General features: G+C 44.8%; 1 protein-coding gene across 4 annotated transcripts in view; it reads right to left on the bottom strand.

Moving 5' to 3' along the window:
- The window catches only part of LOC147712123 (pancreatic triacylglycerol lipase-like), a 201,179-nt gene that overhangs the window by 73,783 nt on the left and 108,546 nt on the right, over nucleotides 1–18,850 (bottom strand). For all 4 annotated transcript variants that reach the window (XM_086922907.1, XM_086922905.1, XM_086922908.1 and 1 more), the window contains exons 7-8: nucleotides 8,343–8,462; nucleotides 8,123–8,242 (exon numbers count right to left, since the gene is read on the bottom strand). In XM_086922907.1, the coding sequence (XP_086779033.1) occupies nucleotides 8,123–8,242; nucleotides 8,343–8,462 (240 nt within the window). The remainder of the gene's footprint in view (nucleotides 1–8,122; nucleotides 8,243–8,342; nucleotides 8,463–18,850) is intronic.

Raw genomic sequence — 18,850 nt, 5'->3', positions numbered from 1 at the left:
CTCCAGAAGCGCAAAGCGTTTAAAATTGCAACGGACTTCCTGAGGCAACACGAAACGCCCTACTCATGGGGGCACCCTTTCCGCCTCATCTTCAGGTGGAATGGTGTTTCACACCAGCTGCGGTCTCTTCAGGAGGTATGTGAGGTGCTCGGGATCACAGCGGAAGAAGAAGAATCGCCCACACCGAGGAGGAGAGACTCATCAAGTGGGGGCTGGGTAGAGTCTCGAGGCGCAGGACATCGGGGGCTTCACGAAGACCGAACTCGCCCACAATCAGAGAGGGGATGGCAAATGCAATCCGGACAGCTACAGAGACCTCAACGATTGAGGATGAAGTGGCGCTGACCACATAATATGGCTCCGGGGGGAGATTGGCAATGCATTACTGATATGGCAGGCTCTAGGGGGGGCGGGTGCGGGCGGGCGAGGGAGGAGTACTGGTGGCAAGTCACCCACGAAGGTAATTTACCACGGGCTTGTCCGGTAGGGGCAGGCCTGGGACTATTTGGGCTATAAACCAAGGAGGACACGGAGGTTGAGCCTCCCCAGGCACCTCTTTTTTCGAGATTGTTGGGGGTTTGGATTGAGTAGGTGTTGGGGGGAAGGGAAGAGTACTGAGAGACTGAAGGGGGGGAGAATGTTTGGCCAGAAGTTTCGGGGTGAGTTGTGGGACAGACAGGGGAAGGTCTATTGGGAGTTAAATTTGGGGAATGTTGAGGGGGGAGAGTTGGGGGCTGCCCTGCCCAGTGTTTTTACGGTAGCTACACGTAGTGGTCCAGATACACACGTTCACTTGGCATTCGCCGAGCTAACACGCATTCTACTTTGCACGCATAGCCATAGTGGTTCCGACTCTCTATGGAGGAGTTGAAAATAGTCACCCTCAATGTTAAAGGGCTAAACAATCCCACGAAGAGGAGAGCTGTACTGTCACTATTGGAGCACTCCCAGGCGGACATTTGTCTGCTTCAGGAAACCCACTTACTAGTCAATGATTGTCACAGATTGAGGTCCCGCCATTTTCCCACACAATTCTTTTCTTCCACCACAACTAAGACGGCTGGGGTGGCCATCCTACTATCGATAACATTCAAGGGGGAGGTTCTGCACAAATTGGTGGAACAGAAGGGGAGGCTTCTGGCCTACAGACTTAAATTGGGAACATTGATATTCACGGTAGGCACAGTTTACGGACCGAACGAACACCAGGAAAGGTTTTTACGCACAGCACTAGAAGATATCGCGGCATCACCGGACATACATATCATAGTGGGAGGGGACATCAACCTGGTCTTTGACTCTTCGAGGGACAGGTCGGTTCAGAGATCCCCGCAGACTGGGGAACTCCCACAGGCGGTGAAAGCGCAATTAACTGATTCCGACCTACACGATCTCTGGCGCGAGCTCCACTCCACCGACAGGGATTTTTCCTATTACTCACACGCACACAAAACATACGCTAGGCTAGATCACCTGCTGGTCTCCGGGCCGGTCCGTGACTTGGCTACCGCCTCAGAAATAGGAGTCATTTCTCTCTCGGACCATGCCCCAGTCTCGGGGACCTTCCTTCTTCCGCGGGGCCCCCCCCGGAGGGGAATCTGGCGACTTAGAGACACACTCCTACATAAAAAAGCGGTGGTGCAGAATATTCTAGAAGTAGTGAAGGATTTCCAACAACACAACTCTAACAATGATACTTCACTGTCGACTCAATGGGGGGCCCTCAAGGCGGTAATACGAGGGGAGTTCATAGCAATCTCCGCGGCGGACAACCGCGAGAGGAAGACAAAACGCGATGAACTCACCCAGAAGGTTAGGGAGCTGGAGCAAGTACATCGTCGCACTGGGGCACTGAGGGTTTGGAAACAGTTGAAAGTGGCCAGAAAACTTTTGTCCTCATTGGACATGGATAGGGCGGAGTATGCCGCATTGCGTCTAAAACACGCTTACTATACATGAGGGGATCGCTGTGGCCGCCTCCTAGCAGCCAAGCTAAGGGTGGCACATCAGAATCGCCAGGTGAAGGGGCTAGCGGGGACTGCGGGACAGGAGATCTCGGGCGACGAAGGAATTGCTGAGGCCTTCCGCCGATTTTACGCTGACCTGTATACAGCGGAGACGGCGCACATGGACGACCCAGATGCTTATCTTGACTCAGTTACCTTGTCGTCCCTCTCACCGGACCAAGCAAGCTATCTGGAGAGAGACATTAGAATTGAAGAGGTGATCGCCGCGATCGCTAAGCTCAAGTTGGGGAAAGCCCCAGGCCCGGACGGTTATACCGCCCTCTTCTATAAAACGTTCAGCTCAACACTGGCTCCGGTCCTGACCAAACTGTTTAATTCCTTCTCTGACCCAGGAGCTATCACCCCAGACCTCTTACAAGCAACAGTGTCAGTGATCCCTAAACCGGGAAAAGACAGGAAACTCTGTGGCTCATACAGGCCGATCTCCTTGTTAAATGTAGACCTGAAAATCTACACAGGGATCCTGGCCGCGAGACTGGCACTGCACCTTCCTGGCCTGATTGACCCGGACCAGGCGGGCTTTGTACCCGGGCGCCAGACAGTGGACAACACTAAGAGAATAACACACATCTTAGAAAAAGCATCGCGTATCCCAGGGGAGAGGATGCTGCTCTCGGTCGACGCAGAGAAAGCGTTTGACCGGGTGCACTGGCCCTACCTTGAACGGGTGATGGCGCGGTTCGGCGTGGGGGAGAAATTCCGGACTATGGTGTTTAACTGCTATAAATCCCCTTCGGCGACTGTGCGGGTGAATGGTTGCAGTTCTCAGCGGTTTGATGTCGAGCGCGGTACAAGGCAGGGATGCCCCCTTTCCACCCTTTTCTTCGCGCTCTATATGGAGCCCTTCGCCCAGCGGGTCCGGCAAAATGAGGCGGTGACTGGGGTGAGAATGGGTGGTTTTACTCACGCAATAAGCCTTTATGCGGATGATGTACTCTTTACATTGGAAAATCCGAGGCGAGCACTACCTGCATGTATGGCTGAACTTAAGGCCTTTGAGACTGTGGCAGGCTTTCGAATGAATGTTGAAAAGTCCACGGCTTTAGGCATATCCCTGTCTCTGATGACAGTGCACGATCTGCAGAGGCTATTTCCCCTTCGTTGGTCGCGAGACCAAGTGCAATATCTAGGGATTGCGTTAGCCCCGACACTGCAAGCCATGGTTTCCCTTAACTATGACGCGATGGGTGTGAAGGTGAGGGAAGAACTTGGGAGATGGAATAAAGGGATGATCTCCATGCTTGGTAGAGTGGCAGCGGTCAAAATGACCGTTTTACCCCAAATCTTGTACTTGTTTCGTGCCCTGCCTCTACAACCCCCCAAGGGTTGGATTCAACAGATGCAAACTGAGGTGTCCCGCTTTGTGTGGCAAGGACGTAAGCCCCGAATGCGCCGCGTCCTCACGACCTTAGCGCCAGAAGCCGGGGGGCTAGGAATTCCCGACCTCCGCAAATATTTCCAAGCATCACAACTTCGATACTTGGTGGAGTGGAGTAGGTGGGAATCCGATAAACACTGGCTCTTCCAAGACCAAGCTGTGGCCGGACGCCCCCTACAGGAAATTCCATGTCTCCGGAGGCCACATCGCCCCCCCAACCTTTACGCTTCTTACGTCACACGGGTTCCCGCTTAGAGTGTGGGACACTACCTGCCGCGCTTTTGACCTCACCTCGTTTCCATCGCCATTCACGCCGATCGTAGACAACCCTGACTTCACACCAGGTACAGAACAAGGAGCTTTCTCCCACTGGAGAGACAGGGGCTGCAGAGCTCTCTTCCACATATATACTGAGGAAGGGGTGATTACCTTCCAGAACTTCAAGGATGAGTACCGGATGACCGAAAGCGACCGCATGAGGTACTGGCAGGTTCGACATTGGGCCTTACAGCCGAGTGTCAGAGATTCAGCAGATAGGAAGCTGTTGCCATATGAAAAGTGGTTAGTCACACGCACTTCAGATGCCAAACTCATAACGGATCTATACAGAATGCTCCAGCTCCCACCCTCCCACTTCCACATTCCTGGTAGGGAGCGTTGGAATAAGGAATTAGGGCGGCAGCTTAGCCATAAAGAATGGGACCAAATTTCACACAGAGCAAGGCATTCGGCCTACCATGTGGGCCTTACGGAAACCTTTACTAAGGTTTCCACATACTGGTATTATACCCCGGAACGATTGCACGAAATGAATAGGCTCCTTAGTGACAAGTGCTGGCGCGAATGTGGGCAGATTGGTACACTGACACACATCCTCTGGGACTGCCCTGTATTGCAAACCTATTGGTCGGAGGTGATAGATGACATTGATGCGTGCTTTGAGATCGAACTGCCCCGCTTCCCAGCGTATACTCTGCTGGGACTCCCAAATGGCTTAATGTACCCACTGAAATCTAAAAAGGGAAGGCAGATTGCTATTATGTTGGGCTCGGCAGTACAAAACATACTGGTACACTGGCGCACACCCACCACTCCATCTCACACGGGTTGGCTCCATAGGTTGTGGCATGTCCTGGGGATGGAAAAACTGTCCCTTACGTTAGCGGGAGATGTCACCGGTTTTGAGGAGCTGTGGCAGCCCTTTCATTCACTATTGGCCTCGGAATTTAAGGAAATCACATGCCCTAGGTACTTAAGACTACTGAGGCTCACGCCCCCACTGTGAAGCGCTGTTTTGGTGGCGGGAGAGGGGAATGACCCAATGAGTACAAGTGAGACAGAGATAGGCTGCTATGTGGATGATTGATTTTTACGATGCGATACGCTGGGCAGGGCAGGTGGTGGGGAGGGGAGGGTAGTTGGGGGTTCTTGTTTATTTCCGGAAAGGTACAGGACTGTGCGAAAATGCTTCTTTCGTTCTTCAGCATATCTCCAAAAACGGCGCAGGATACCGCGGCGACCGCTAAAGCCCGGTCGGAAGAATTGTACTCCTGAAATGCATCCTGCCGCTGGCATTGCTAACCTATGTGTTTATTTGACCACGCAGCTGTACTTTTTCTAATAAAAATTCTTTAAACATAAGAAAATACATGCTTGGTATACATATATTAATGAAACCAAGTAAAATCTTTTAATTTAGAAGTCTGGGCTGCATAGAGAAGAGATACTTACAGGTAGCTGTAGAGCTCACGAGATACATGTTGGAGAAGCATAAACTAGATGAATATTTTTTCAGTAAAACGTTGACCTCCTACCCAAATTGTGAGCATCTATTTTAGCGTGTATAATTAATTGGATTTATAAGAACCAATCTGTGGATGTTGGGGCAGTGACCGACACTTCGCTTTTGTAAAAAAAATATGCTTTTGCCTATACTTAAAAGGTCTACAGTACATCAAGAAATTGGATTGCCCTACACTGTATGAGTCACATTTTTGCGTTGTAAAAAAAAGCTTACTCATAAATCCATTGGCAAGGTGGGCTTGGTATCTTTTTTTGATATTGCCAAAACTGAAAAACAGCAAAATATTTTTAAATATAAGGTTCTGTGATATCTTAATGCAGTAGCACCAAAAGGCACTCGTTTTCACCACTGAAGTTCAACATCGGAAATACAATAGATATAACTACAATAAAAATCTTTTCACCTTTGACCACCGAAATGGCAGTGCATGAGCTGATATGTCTGGGTGACTCCAGCAAATCTCTTCCTGAAGTCCTTGCGAGCCTGAAGGCAACTAAGGAGGGTAAGGCGGCTGGACCGGACGGCATACCAGCCGACCTTTATAAGGCTAATACTGATTTATGGGGGCCAATGCTAGTCCAGCTTTTTAATGTTGCTTTGGCAAAAGACCTAATCCCTACGTGGTTTACATCAATTATAGTCCCAATTTTCAAGAAAGGGGATAGGCAGAACTGCACATGCTACAGGCCAATCTCGTTATTGGGCTCCTCCATAAAAATTCTTGGGAGAGTGGTTTTAGTTAAGTTGCAAAGCTGGGCAGAAGAAAATGGGGTACTAAGTGATTTCCAATATGGGTTCCAAAGGGGTTTAGGGACTATAGAGCAAGGACTAAATTTGTTTATTTTGCAACAGAAGTATATAAGGGTTAAAAAACAATGTCTATACCTCACTTTTGTTGACTTATCGTCGGCTTTTGATTGCGTGTCACATAACAGATTGTGGGCAATTATGGCCGAATTGGGGGTAGATAATGCTATTATATGCTTCCTGAGAGACTTATATTCCGGGGCCACTGCAACTGTCCGGTATGGGAAAGAGGGAGAATGCAGCAGACACTTTGGGATTGGTCGTGGCGTACGCCAAGGGTGCGTTTTAGCGCCTTTTTTATTTTTGTTGTACATAAATGGTTTGGAGCATCGCCTCGTGCAGGAGGGCAGGGACATGCCTATGGTGGGTGGGAGGCCTGTCCCTGCCCTACTGTACGCGGACGATACAGTCCTGATGGCACGCACCCCAATGGCACTTCAAACTCTGGTTACATCTTTTAATAGTTTCATGCTTAGCTTGGACTTGAAAATTAATTGCTCTAAAACACTGTCTATGTACTGTGGGACAAGAACAAGCAGGCATTTGAAGCCTATTTTTATAAATTCCAATCCCTTAGAGAAGACTCCTACTTTCCCATACCTGGGCATTTTGTTTCATGAAAGTGGCTCATGGACTACTGCAATTAATGCTAGAACCTTGTTATTTTCCAAAACCATCATGGCCTTACAGTGTTTTATAAAAAAGCTAGGAAAAAGACCCATAAAGGAAATTTTAACCATCTATAATGCCACATGTATAGCAGTAGCTATTTATGGCTCAGGATTGTGGGGTTACTCCAATGTTAGTACAATTCAAACTATGGAAAATAAGTTCTTACGCCACATCTTGTCCGTCCCTGAAAGTACTGCGACCTTCATATGCCATGCTGAATTGGGTCTGGTGTTTGTCACTGACACAATTAAGATCCAGCCGATTCTTCTTTGGCACAGGGTTTGGACAAATGATGACTGTGTGGTTAACCGGGCTATTTTAAAGGACGTTCTAGTATTGGACAATATTAACAATTTTAAATGGATATGTTATGTCAGAAATTTTTTCGAAGAACTAAGCTGTGCCCAATATTTCGAGGATCCATTGTCGATGGTAAATATCTCAAGAAGAGGACTGAAAAATCTGTGTATTGCTCACCTCAGGGAAAAAAGACAAATGGAGGAGGTGAAAAAAAAGACTGTTTTTGCCCATCAGGCAATTATAAGTGGAGAGAAACTACAGCCATACCTATCTTTATACATGTCCAACCATGAACATTTCCTTTTAACCCGGTTTAGATTTAACATCGTTTTTAGGTTATTATCTTTTCCTGTGATGAATTGTTGGTCGAAAGATTTATGTCCCTGCCCATGTGATGATGTGTCCCCACAATCCGATATTCATATTTTATTCTTTTGTAAATTTTATACTTTTTATCGTAGAAAACTTATTATCCCCATTCTTAAAGACTTAAATGTATATAGATGTCACTTAGCGTTTTTAGAGTTTCAAAAAATGGAAACTGTTTTTATGGTAGCATCACTCGCTCAATTTTTTTAATTAGTTTTTAAATGTCGTAAATCCCTTTATATGAATTAATTTTTATGTTGTATCTATGTCTTTGTTTTCTCATATGTCTCTCTGTTGAGATCTTAAATAATGATCACCTGACCCATTGTAAACTGTACTTTTTTTCATGCTACTTTTATGGTTATTCTCTGTTTTTAACCGAATAAAGTATTTTGAACTGAACTGACTCCAGCAAATCCAAAGAGAGCTGGCCTACACCTTAATAGTGATATGTTACATGAGTGAGCCTATTAAATCCGCTCTGGACCAATCATACAGGCCGTTCATCAAACAATCATGGACCTGGTGCAGCCAGTCCTGTTTAACATGGGATAGATAATATCACCAAATTCTGCCTAGCATCAGGTTTCGATATATTTTCTCTTTTGTGGAAAAATTTCATGTATTAATATGTACTTAATTGTTATTTTGTTAATATGGTGGGACGGGATTCTTGCAGAAGATATTTCTTATTCTTCTAGTCTTGCTCTTCTGACTGTAGAGCCCTAGTGTCTCGGGTTATATTTAACTTATAACTATATTTACCTTCCCAGATGCCGTCAATGTCCACAATCTGAGAGATTATATTCTTCTTGCAACCTGGCATCTGCACTCCTCCGTTTGGGTAGAAATCCAGATGGCCGATAGCCTGGCTCATCCCTAAGCCTGAAAGACCAACAGCAAAACTGAGCTTGGAGATTTTGGAAGGATGAGGCAGACAGTCTTTCAGCTCCAACAACGCATGCATTACTCGATTAAAATTTACCTAGATTAGGAACTAAAGGTCCAGAATCAGTATGGATGACATCAACAAATACTGCATCAGAGGTATCCAGTCTAACATCAGTCGGGGTGCCTTGGAAATAAGGTTCACATGGGTCCAGCGCTGAAAAAAGTATATCACACACATGAAGACATAGGGCTTATGATTTTAAAAACTAAAAAATGTTGTACAGTGCAATATTGAGGCACTTTGGTGTCATGGTGGTGATTAACAAATCATTCAGACCCAATAAATCAATTGGTAATACAGGTAATCTATTCTGCTCTCAGCTAAATTAAGCAAAACCGATCAGAGAAATCACGAAAAATTTACTCTATTAATCAATCAACAAGTAATAATCCAATCAGCCTAAAGATCACTCAACAAATCAATGAAAGAAATGTGACTAGTCAATCAATAGTACATAAATTAGTTAATCAATGAATTTCTTCTTCAATGTAAACAAGTCGACCCAACAGTCCAGCCAAGAAACTCAATCAATCCATTAATTACTCAACAAATCAAACAATCTATCAACATACCACACAGTCATAAAATAAATATATCAACAATAGTCTTAGCATACTGGTGAATCACTTAATCAAACAACAGCCCAACCAATCAATAAGTCAATTGATCTACTAATCAATCTTCTTACAATGTAACGAAGAAGCCAGTAAAATAATAAACAAGAAACTTCCTAATAATTCAATCATCCTGTCAGTTTACAAATCAACCAACCAATATATTCATTTATCTATCTATCTATCTATCTATCTATCTATCTATCTATCTATCTATCTATCTATCTATCTATCTATCTATAATCTGACCAGCAAGCTTGCACTCAATCAATCCAATCAGCAAACCAATCAATTCACTCAATCTATAGATCTATCAATTAATATGTCAATCAGCAATCCACTGCCTCAATAAATTAGCAAACATTCATTAAATCAAAAAATTCAATCAGTATATTAATCAATGTCAAAAGCAACCAATTGGTCAGCCAATCAACTAATTCAACAATGCATCAAGCTATCACGTATATTTTCTGCAATGCAAACATCTCCTTATTTGTCATTATGGGACATATGTATCATTATTGGAAAATGCAATTAGCTAATTGTGATTCTCTGCAAATCTCAACTAGATATAGCTATTTTTAGTGTTTGAATCTCATTTAGAGATACCTAGTGGCTTGCAAATTGACCCACCTTATAAATATTAATGAGGTAGTTTGCAATTTGCGACACATTAGGAATCGCTAAAATCATGGAGATGGTGGACTGCTGAGACCCATGACTGCTTTTAAATAAAGCAATAATTTTTTTCATGAAGCCCGTTTTACTTAAAGGAAAACGGGTTGCTTTTAAAAAAGAAAATTGAAAAGTTTGCTTTTCATTTTTTAAGAGCAGGCAGAAACGTTTTCACTACCATTCCCAAAGGTGAAAGGGGTGCATTGGGGACTAGTACCCAATTTGCGAATGGGTTACCACCTACTTAAAGTAGGAGGTAAAATGCGAATGTTTTGCAACTGCATTTTGGTCGCAAAACATTCTTACATACCCCTGTGATTCGGTATTAGAAAGGGACGCATATTAGGAAGGGACTCCCTAAACACGCCCTTCCTAATACCAAATCGGTATGCATTTGCAATTCCAAATTGTGATTCAGCAACATGTTACCGAATCGCAAATTGGAATTCATACATACCGAAATGTATTTTACCGGTTGCAAACGGCCGTTTGCAATCAGGAAAATGCATGATACATGTGGCCCTCTGTCACCTACTGGCAACAAGAGTGTCATTTGCATATAATTTACAACAGAGTAGAACCTGATAGCATTTGGTAATGTTGCGATTCCGATGGCCCTCTCCAGACGCATATAGTTGGTCCATTTAAGGAACAAGATGATTCTTTGACTTTTCTGGCTCTGTTCTGTAGAAAAACTCAAAGTTTCCAATTTTCATTTATATTCAGCTCATTCTGAATTTAGCATAAAAATGGAAAAAAATATGTTATATTTTAAAATGAAAATAAATATATCGATATGAAGCAAGGCAGAACGGACAAAAAAGTTCCCAGGGAATACACACATAATGGTCAGGTGAATTATGTGACACAATAGAAAAGTTAAAAAACATACGAGCCAAAGAAATAACATATGATCTTATATCATTTTTCCTAACAGAAAAAAATGTAACCATAACAAAGGTAGTTCATCCCTCCCAGTGTTGCTGACCAGTGGGAAGCTTGGAAAATACTGGACAGAAACAGAGGAAAAAGCTTTTCAACACATAACATCTTTCAGAGCTTGGATCACACTCCGACCGCAACCAAAACAGTTCCTAGGGTAACTTACTTGGAAAAGGTCAGCATAGTGCAGTCTATTAAGGGTATCACTTCAGGTCCACTCAAGGTACTTATTTCAAAGAGCAAGGGTTGAGGCAAAACGAAACGGCACCTGCTTCCACCTGTGGCTTGAAAGTTATGGTGATGGTGCTTGTGAATCCAAGGAATACAACCCCGTCTGTTCCTTCAAGGGCAAAGCCCAAAAAATGCAATAGACAATATGGAATCGGCACCCATCTGAAAAGTATTCTTCGGCAGTCTCTATTGTCCTCAATATGTATAAAAGTGCAAGATCTTGTAATAAATAGGTCCGGACTGTTGCAAAGTTTCTTATTCAAATTCTTTATTGTGGTAATCCAAGACAGGAAAAAATCCAAGAACAGATGTGGATTTCCCTTCTTAGCCTAAGAAGGGAAATCCACATGTGTTCTTGGATTTCTTCCAAGAACAGATCTTGCACTTTTATACATATTGAGGACAATAGAGACTGCCAAAGAATACTTTTCAGATGGGTGCTGATTCCATATTGTCTATTCCACTCAAGGTACTGTCAATGTCTGGATATAGGGGTCCATCCTTCACCTTTTCCTTTGAGGGTCTGAGGAAAGGGTGACCGCCTTCCAGACACCACACACTCTGTCTCGTGGTAACATGGTCTACCGAGAGAATGCCCTCCGGAAAATAGGGCAAGGAAGAAAAACCCAAAGGAAATAAAACTCCAAAGTGATGGATACCTTTTGGGTCCCAATTGTAGGACAGTTCCTGCAAGGCAAAGGTTTTGGATTTGGGTAAGACTCAAGCCTTATCTGGAGGTACAGATGGCAGAACTGGAGCAGAGCTTAAACTGGCAGGAATGAAGCAGAGCTGTCGACAGACCTAGCAGGATTGGAGCAGAGGAGTAGCTGGACTGGAGGAGAGCAGGATCGAGAAATCTAACATTCTCATCAAGCCTGAGGAGTTACCCCGCCCTGGTCGGAGACTTTTATATACAGGTAGAACATGAAGCACCTGACAGGAAAGGGCTGGTCTGAGAATGGGACATACTGGGATGGTGGTGATGTCTGGAGTGTGGATGTAGAGTGTGTGCATGGTGGCCATATTGGAATGGATTCCCAGTAGAGACTTGGGCCCACATACATCAACATGGCCATATGCGATTCATTATTTGTGAAAAATAAGGAATCGCTAATAAGGAATCGCAAATGGCTATGCATGAAGAAATTGCTAAATAAATTGCGATTTCTTAAAATTCCTTAATTGCGACTCGCAAATTGTGAATCGCAATTAAGGAATAGCTCCCCATTTATTCCTATGGGCGTAGAGACCTATAAGAATGAATGGGAAGACATTCTCAATTTGCGATTGGCAATTTGCGAATCGCAAATTAAGAATGCGATTTCAAAGGTGCAGGGGTGTCCAAAGGACACCCTGTTGCACCCCTGAAATCAATCTGTGCACATATGTTGTGCACACACATGCCCTAAGGGCATGTGTGTGCACAACATGAAACTTTGAAAAATGAACAAAGGTTCAACCTTATGGTAATTTGCTCCCCCTAAGTGCGAATTTGCTATTTTTTAAAGTTTCATGCATTGCATTTAAGAAATCTCAATTTGAGATTCCTTAAATGCAATCGCAATTTAAGTAATCGCAATTTTGCAATTTCTTATATTGCGAAAATAACAAATTATAATGCATCCCAAAAATTCAAATTGCATTCGCAAACGGCCGATTTTTGCGAATCGCACCATTTGCGAATGCAATTTGAAATGATGCATGTGCCCCTTGGACTGTAGCATCCTTCTTCCAGCTGCATCTGTTGATGAGTTAGGACCATAACAGATAAAGACTAGTAATGCAGCAAAGTAGAACAGAACAATATTTTCTTTGATATGTAGGGAAAGTTAATTGATAGAAACGTTTTATGTGTCCCATTTACTCAATGGAGACCTGCATATTGCACTAGCACTAACTGTCCTTATTTCAGTGTATTACAAATGAGCTACGCTTAGATCTTGTAGATTGGTTCCATTATATTGGGCCCTTACAGAAAGGCTGGCACAATTGATCTTTAATTAATTCCTACACACAATAATGTCCCTGAATTTACACAGGGGAGAAACGTGATCAACAGGCTCGCTACACAAATATACTGAATTAATCCCCATAGCATGAATAATATTGGGCCTAGAATTCATGCCACAGTATCCATTTTCTCTCACTCAGGTTTATGTTTTTTGCTCACACTACTGTCATTTATAATCTACGTCCCACCTCCCAGTGCAGTCGCTGAGAACTGAGTACTCTTAGTCATTTGATGTTCATCCTGCACATTATGTAAAATGCTGGACAAGTAAGGTTGAATTTTTTGTTTGATGCTGAGGTCTACTTTTGTTACGCGCAAATTGATTTACAGAATTTATCGTCTGTTAAAAAAGTGTTAATTATATAAATGAGTGATTAACATGTTTTATTAGATGTCCCATTAACCAAAAAATCATGTTTAAAAATATGCTTGGGAACTACACATCCCTAGGTTATATCTATTATTAGCTGGTTTGCTTCAGCTAGGCTTTTCTTTGCAGCATCTCACAGAACCGTTTTACTCACATCCTGGGCTTGGTAGGCATTTCCTGTTTCCAGTGCTGCAGAAGGGAAGATCCATGGGAAGGAATTGCGTTTAACAATATTTGTTTCTAAATGACTCAGATCACTTTTGGTGTGAGGTGGGACTGGAATGTCCTGCATGGTGCATAGTCAAGTTCCCCTGCCCTAATGACCTAACTGCAAGTATTTGGTATCCTGGTTTTTTACTTTAGCCCCAGATCACACCAATATAACGTGTGCGAAGGCCTGGCCCCAACATGAGTGAAGCCCTGGTCCTGTTCTAGAGTAATGCACCAAGCAGGCTCTCATTTTTTTGAGAGTGGACTACCATCCTGTCAAGGTTTTAGCATATAGAGCAGTGGTAGCATAGTACCGTGGTTAGTGAATCAATAGTATATGGCATGGTTCAAACTGAGGTGGCATGGTGTGTCAAATAACAATGGACTGGGATGGGGCCTGAGAAATTACTAGTGGCTGAGATTAATTCCGGCATTCCATCTATCACGTTTTTCTATACCTTAGTGCATCACCCTAAGTGGGATGGGTATGCCCAGTCGTGGGACACATACACTCTCTGTCCCAAAAATGAGCTATAGCCGACTGATGAGGGACAACCAGTTGTTTTGTTACGGTACAGGGAGGACCTGGACTGGAGGGTTGGGCTGGATTGTTCCCAGTGGAACAGGGTTAAGACTGATTAACAAATGGCTGGGTCCAAACTGAGGTGGTGTGCTGTGCAAAATAACAATTGACTTCATGTTTAGTATACTTTAGTGGTACCTGCCCAAGACAGAACTCAAATCCAGGAGAAGGTGAGAGAAAGGAGGAAGAAGGGGGAGGGAGAGTAATGGCTCCTGAATGCAGTTGCTAGACACCAGTGAAGTATTCATATTTGTTGCCTGTAGTGTGTAGCCCCGAGGTTTCTGTGGTTATTTCTGTATTCAAGTGCTTTCTTTCAAAAACAGGCAAGCACTGGGTTGCTTTTTGAGCTAGAAGCACCCCCACATTACATCCCTGAGATGACTGTTCACCATCACAGCAATGAACATCATATGCTGAAGGAGTTGCACCTGGCTCATTTTGAACAGTCATAACAGGGCAGACTGTCGGACATCAGAGAAAAATAACCACAGCACCCACGACTGACGCCCTATAGACCCAGCTTGCCCTTGCCCACCCAAAAAAGGGTTCTGACAATGAGCCTTTTTTGCCCAGCTCTCTGCTTCATGGGAAATAGTGGAATCCACCATGGGCTATCAGCTAGCTCTGCCTTTCTTCTAGGTGGCGAGGTTCAGGTCATGAATATGGAAAACCATAATCCAAGGTAAGAAATGCAATTCACTCTTTCTGGATTATTAACATCGAGGTAACATGGCTTGGTATTATCTCTTTTTGTGAATTCTCTGGATGCTTTGGTGTTTAATTTTCCCTGTTCTATCTAGATCTGATTTTCCTTGCAGTATTGCCCTACATGGTAGGAGGTTTTTGTAATAAATGCACAGTGTGAAAATATTGACTTTTGGGTATGTTTCTTAATATACACAATAAAAATCAAGGGTGCTATAAGATAGGTCTATTTAGAACAATTTAGATAGCTATTTCTGTGCTCCACAGACGATTGTTACGGTAGAATTCGTATTTAAGTATTGAATGACTATATAATACGAGCTGAGCCCTCTTTTCACAATTATGGAATCACTTTTAAAACAAGTGATTCATTTTTCATTTGCTTTGTTTAGACACACATGCCATGCCAATGGTATGACACACACTAGAACAGAGGTCTTCAAACTTTTGGATGCCGAGACCCCCCCTGTCAACATTTTCAAACAGAAGGACCCCCTCCTGACAAACATTTCTAGAACTCGATACACCTCATTATCGATAACCATACACGCCCCCAGTTCCCACAGAAAATCATTTTTACAGGGGGAAATATTATTTAACAGTGTTTAGCAAGTCAAAGGTTTGTGAGTGACAAATCAACAATTTAAACAGTCCGCCAGACCATAAATCAGGCCAGCAAGCAGCCACAAAAAAGCCCACAGACTGTCCTGTAGGCAGAGCTACTGGAATTATGAGGCAAGGGAGGACCAAATTATGTGGCAGTTTTAAACTTGTAAAAGCCGAGCTGTATAAATGTTTTGCAAGGAATGGGAAACTGCATGCATTTGTGCATGCTGCAGACAATATTTGTGGTCTTAGCACAGAAAATAACAGTAAAAACAGTCCACCAGACCATACAACAGGCCAGCAAGCAGCAAAAAAATAAAAGCCCACACACTGACCTGACTGGCCATCCCTTTTGGCAATGCCAGCCTGCCCTAAAGGCAGGGCTAATGGAATTATGAGGCAGGAGAGGGCCAAAGTATGCAGGAGGGTTGATCGAGTTGTGTGGTAAGAAAATGTAAATAATGCTATGTGATGCAGCATATTTTGGGATAGTAAGCAAAGATTTCACCTCACCAGTACCAGTGTATAACCAAAATACAGTAATAAACAACAGTAAGATGTCTAGTCATCCTTTGTGAAGGGCCTTCCACTCCGCAGTGTCGCCACATTAGAAGTTCACCTGGCCCTTGCCGGGAGCAGCACGGGACCCTTGAAACCCTGGCAGGCTTGTGCAGAGTTAAGCAGTTCACAAACACCTCTTTCCTCCCACCCCATCCCCTTTATCCTTCGATCCCTTTGCAGGCCATTTTCTTTCACCCCTTTATACAACTTCTGACTGAACTCTCTCCATTCAACCTCTCACTGCACCTTTAATCATCTCTCGCTGCTCTGTTTTTTCAATCCCCTCATCTCTAACAGCCTCTCTTATTTATCTCATTGCATCCCTGGCCCAGTCTCCTCTCTCAACCCTCAGCACTTCTCATTCACCTAAAGTCTCTCCCTTAAAATTTCTGTCTTATCTATTTGTATCTCACACTTCTCCAGTCTCACCATTCATCGTTCCCATCTCTCCTTTGTTCTTCCACACCTTCTTGAACTAATGTTCCTCTCTCATGTTACCTCGGCACCCAGCCCAGTACTCCCTCTATTCCCCTTTCGCTGCTCCCTCTCACCCACATCGCAGCAAATTCTCTTCATACCTCATGGATCACCTCGATGCTATCTTCTCTTTAAAAGACCATTTACTTGTTAACAAGGCTTTGTTGTTCTTTCACCCCTTCTTAGAGCACCTGCATCGTCAATCTGCTAATTGCTAGAAGAATTGCCCCCCCCTCAAATGTTTTATTAGCCCCCCTGTAACTTGACTGTAGTTGCGTTGCTGGCCCTGCATGCACACTACCAGGAAAACAAGTACACACAGAAGTGTGACCTACAAAGAGATTTCCATTTGCACATAGTGCATTTACCTCTGGGGTTTGGTCCTTAGCTTTTGTTAAGAGTAGCTAATTTTGTCTTCGAAAAACCATTTTTGTTTGAAAAGATTGGTCTCGGTGGCCCAGGTGGGAGTCTGACTGCCTCCACCCTTCCTCCCCTCCCCCTCCAACTCCACCCTACCCCAGAGCCCAGGATAGCCTATGTGGGCTTTCCCCAAGCCAAAACAGAGGTCAGAGCATGGCAACAGTTAACAGCGAGAGCAGAGCAGAGTAATTTCAAAGACAGCAGTGGGGAAAGGGCGGGCGTGAAAATAAACAAGTGTTTTGGATTCCAGTTCCAGGCAGAAGTGCAACCGGGAATGCGCGAACCCCTATCTATGACTCCACGGTCCCCCTGGGGTCGCACCCCACAGATTGAAGACCCCTGCACTAGGATCATGTGTATGGCACTGATAGGAGGCCATCTCACAAATGTAAAACCATATCTGCTCAATAATGCTAGAGGAACATTGGTAAAGGCCCAGCAAGCTGGCCGGCGTTGTACTTTATGATGGGAAAAGAAGGCCGGCTTTCAGCGTGGCCAGCCGGTTCAGTGGGGGCTGCTGGAATGAGCCCTAGAGAGAGTGCTCTGGCGGTTGGGGAGGGAAAGAAGGGATAACATGAGGTCAAGGAGGAGGGATGGGGAAGGGGTGGGGGCAGAGGAAAATGGGGGGCCTGAGAAGAGGAATGGCACCAATAAGCTCTCTGCCAAAGAGCAGAAGAGAGAGAGTAGAGACGTTGGCATGGGCAGGCAAGAAAAAATAATGGGGAGCTGATGGGTGACAGCAGGGAAGATCAGCCAATGGGGGGTAGAGGAGGATGTGGAAAGGGAAGAAGGCATGGAAGGGGGTGTCACCTGGTGTCACTAGCGGCAGGGGGTTGGTTGGAGAGGGCCCACCATGCAATGAGGGACAGGTGGAATGAAGACGGGTGGTGGGTCCTACAGGCATCCAAAGACCACCCAGTGCAGCAGGGGAGGGACGAAGGGATGAGAAGAACTGAGCGCAGGCCAACGTGGAAGGCCCAGCATCTAGGCTGATAGCAGCAGCCTTAGAATGGAGTTTAGGGGAGGGGGGATTTGCAGACTGGGAAAGGATGATTAGTGGTGTGAGGCCCCCTGAAAGGATGTTCTTGCGACTCTGGCAAGAACAAGGAATTGGGCCGGCAAGGCGAGAAGGCCACTCAGCAGGAGGAGGGAGGGGGGCGGGGAGGGGACAGGGGTGCAGTTTGCGGCAGGGAGGCAGGGGCGTCTGGGCGGAGGAGGAGGAAGCAGGGTGTTTTACAAAGGGGAGGTTGTGTTCGGGTGCTGGAGCAGGACGAAGGGGGGAAGATAGGGAAACCAACAACGGTACGCTGGACCTACCTTTTCTTTTATCAGGGTCAGACTCGCAGGGACTCGGGTGTGTCATATACTGCTGATACACCCGAGGGGAAAAGAGGGCAAGGTCCTGGGTGGCCAGTCCGTGGTTGGCATGGAAAGGCTACAACACTGCCACAGTAAGGTCTCCGGTGGCCTTAGTAGTGCATCAACCAGGACTGCTCAATGGGCCCCTGGGGCGGATGGAGACCAGGCGCGTAGTGAATGGGGCGGTGTCAGGAGCAGTTTTTCGCCACAGGGATGGGACATGGGTGTCGGCACACCAGTTGCTTTGGGTATTGCGGAGAGCATTGGGCAACTTGGGAGAAGGGCAAGCTGAATATGGGACACTCTTTCAGGATAGGGGTGTCCACAGAAGCAGTGCTGGAGTGGAGGTGGAGGGATAGGATTTTGCAGTTGGGCAGATGGTCATCTGAGTGCTTTAAGCGGTATGTGCGTATGGAGAAATAAGGAGGGGAAAACATCCATTGAAAGTATCTCATATGTGATGTTCTGTTCAGGTGCAGAAGCTGGGTGGAGGTGATGGAATTAACTATATGGATCGTAGGACATTCATTTATATAATGGGCAGAAAAGCATGCACCTCAGAAGGGAAAAGATTTTAACCTCAGACTTGATGATCACCTCTTTAAAGTGAAATGGCATGAAAAAGGTGGTATGAAATGGTGGGAGTTGTTGGGATGTTTGAATTAATCGACACATATGTCTGGATATCCTCATTTTGCACCTGGGCGAAAATGATTTGGCAGTCTGTAAGGGATTGGCACTGATATAAAAAGATTAAGAGGGTCATGCTGGATAACA

This window comes from Lissotriton vulgaris, chromosome 5 (genome assembly GCF_964263255.1).
Source record: "Lissotriton vulgaris chromosome 5, aLisVul1.2, whole genome shotgun sequence".
Classification (NCBI taxonomy): domain Eukaryota; kingdom Metazoa; phylum Chordata; class Amphibia; order Caudata; family Salamandridae; genus Lissotriton; species Lissotriton vulgaris.
This window is presented reverse-complemented; position numbering and strand designations above follow the sequence as displayed.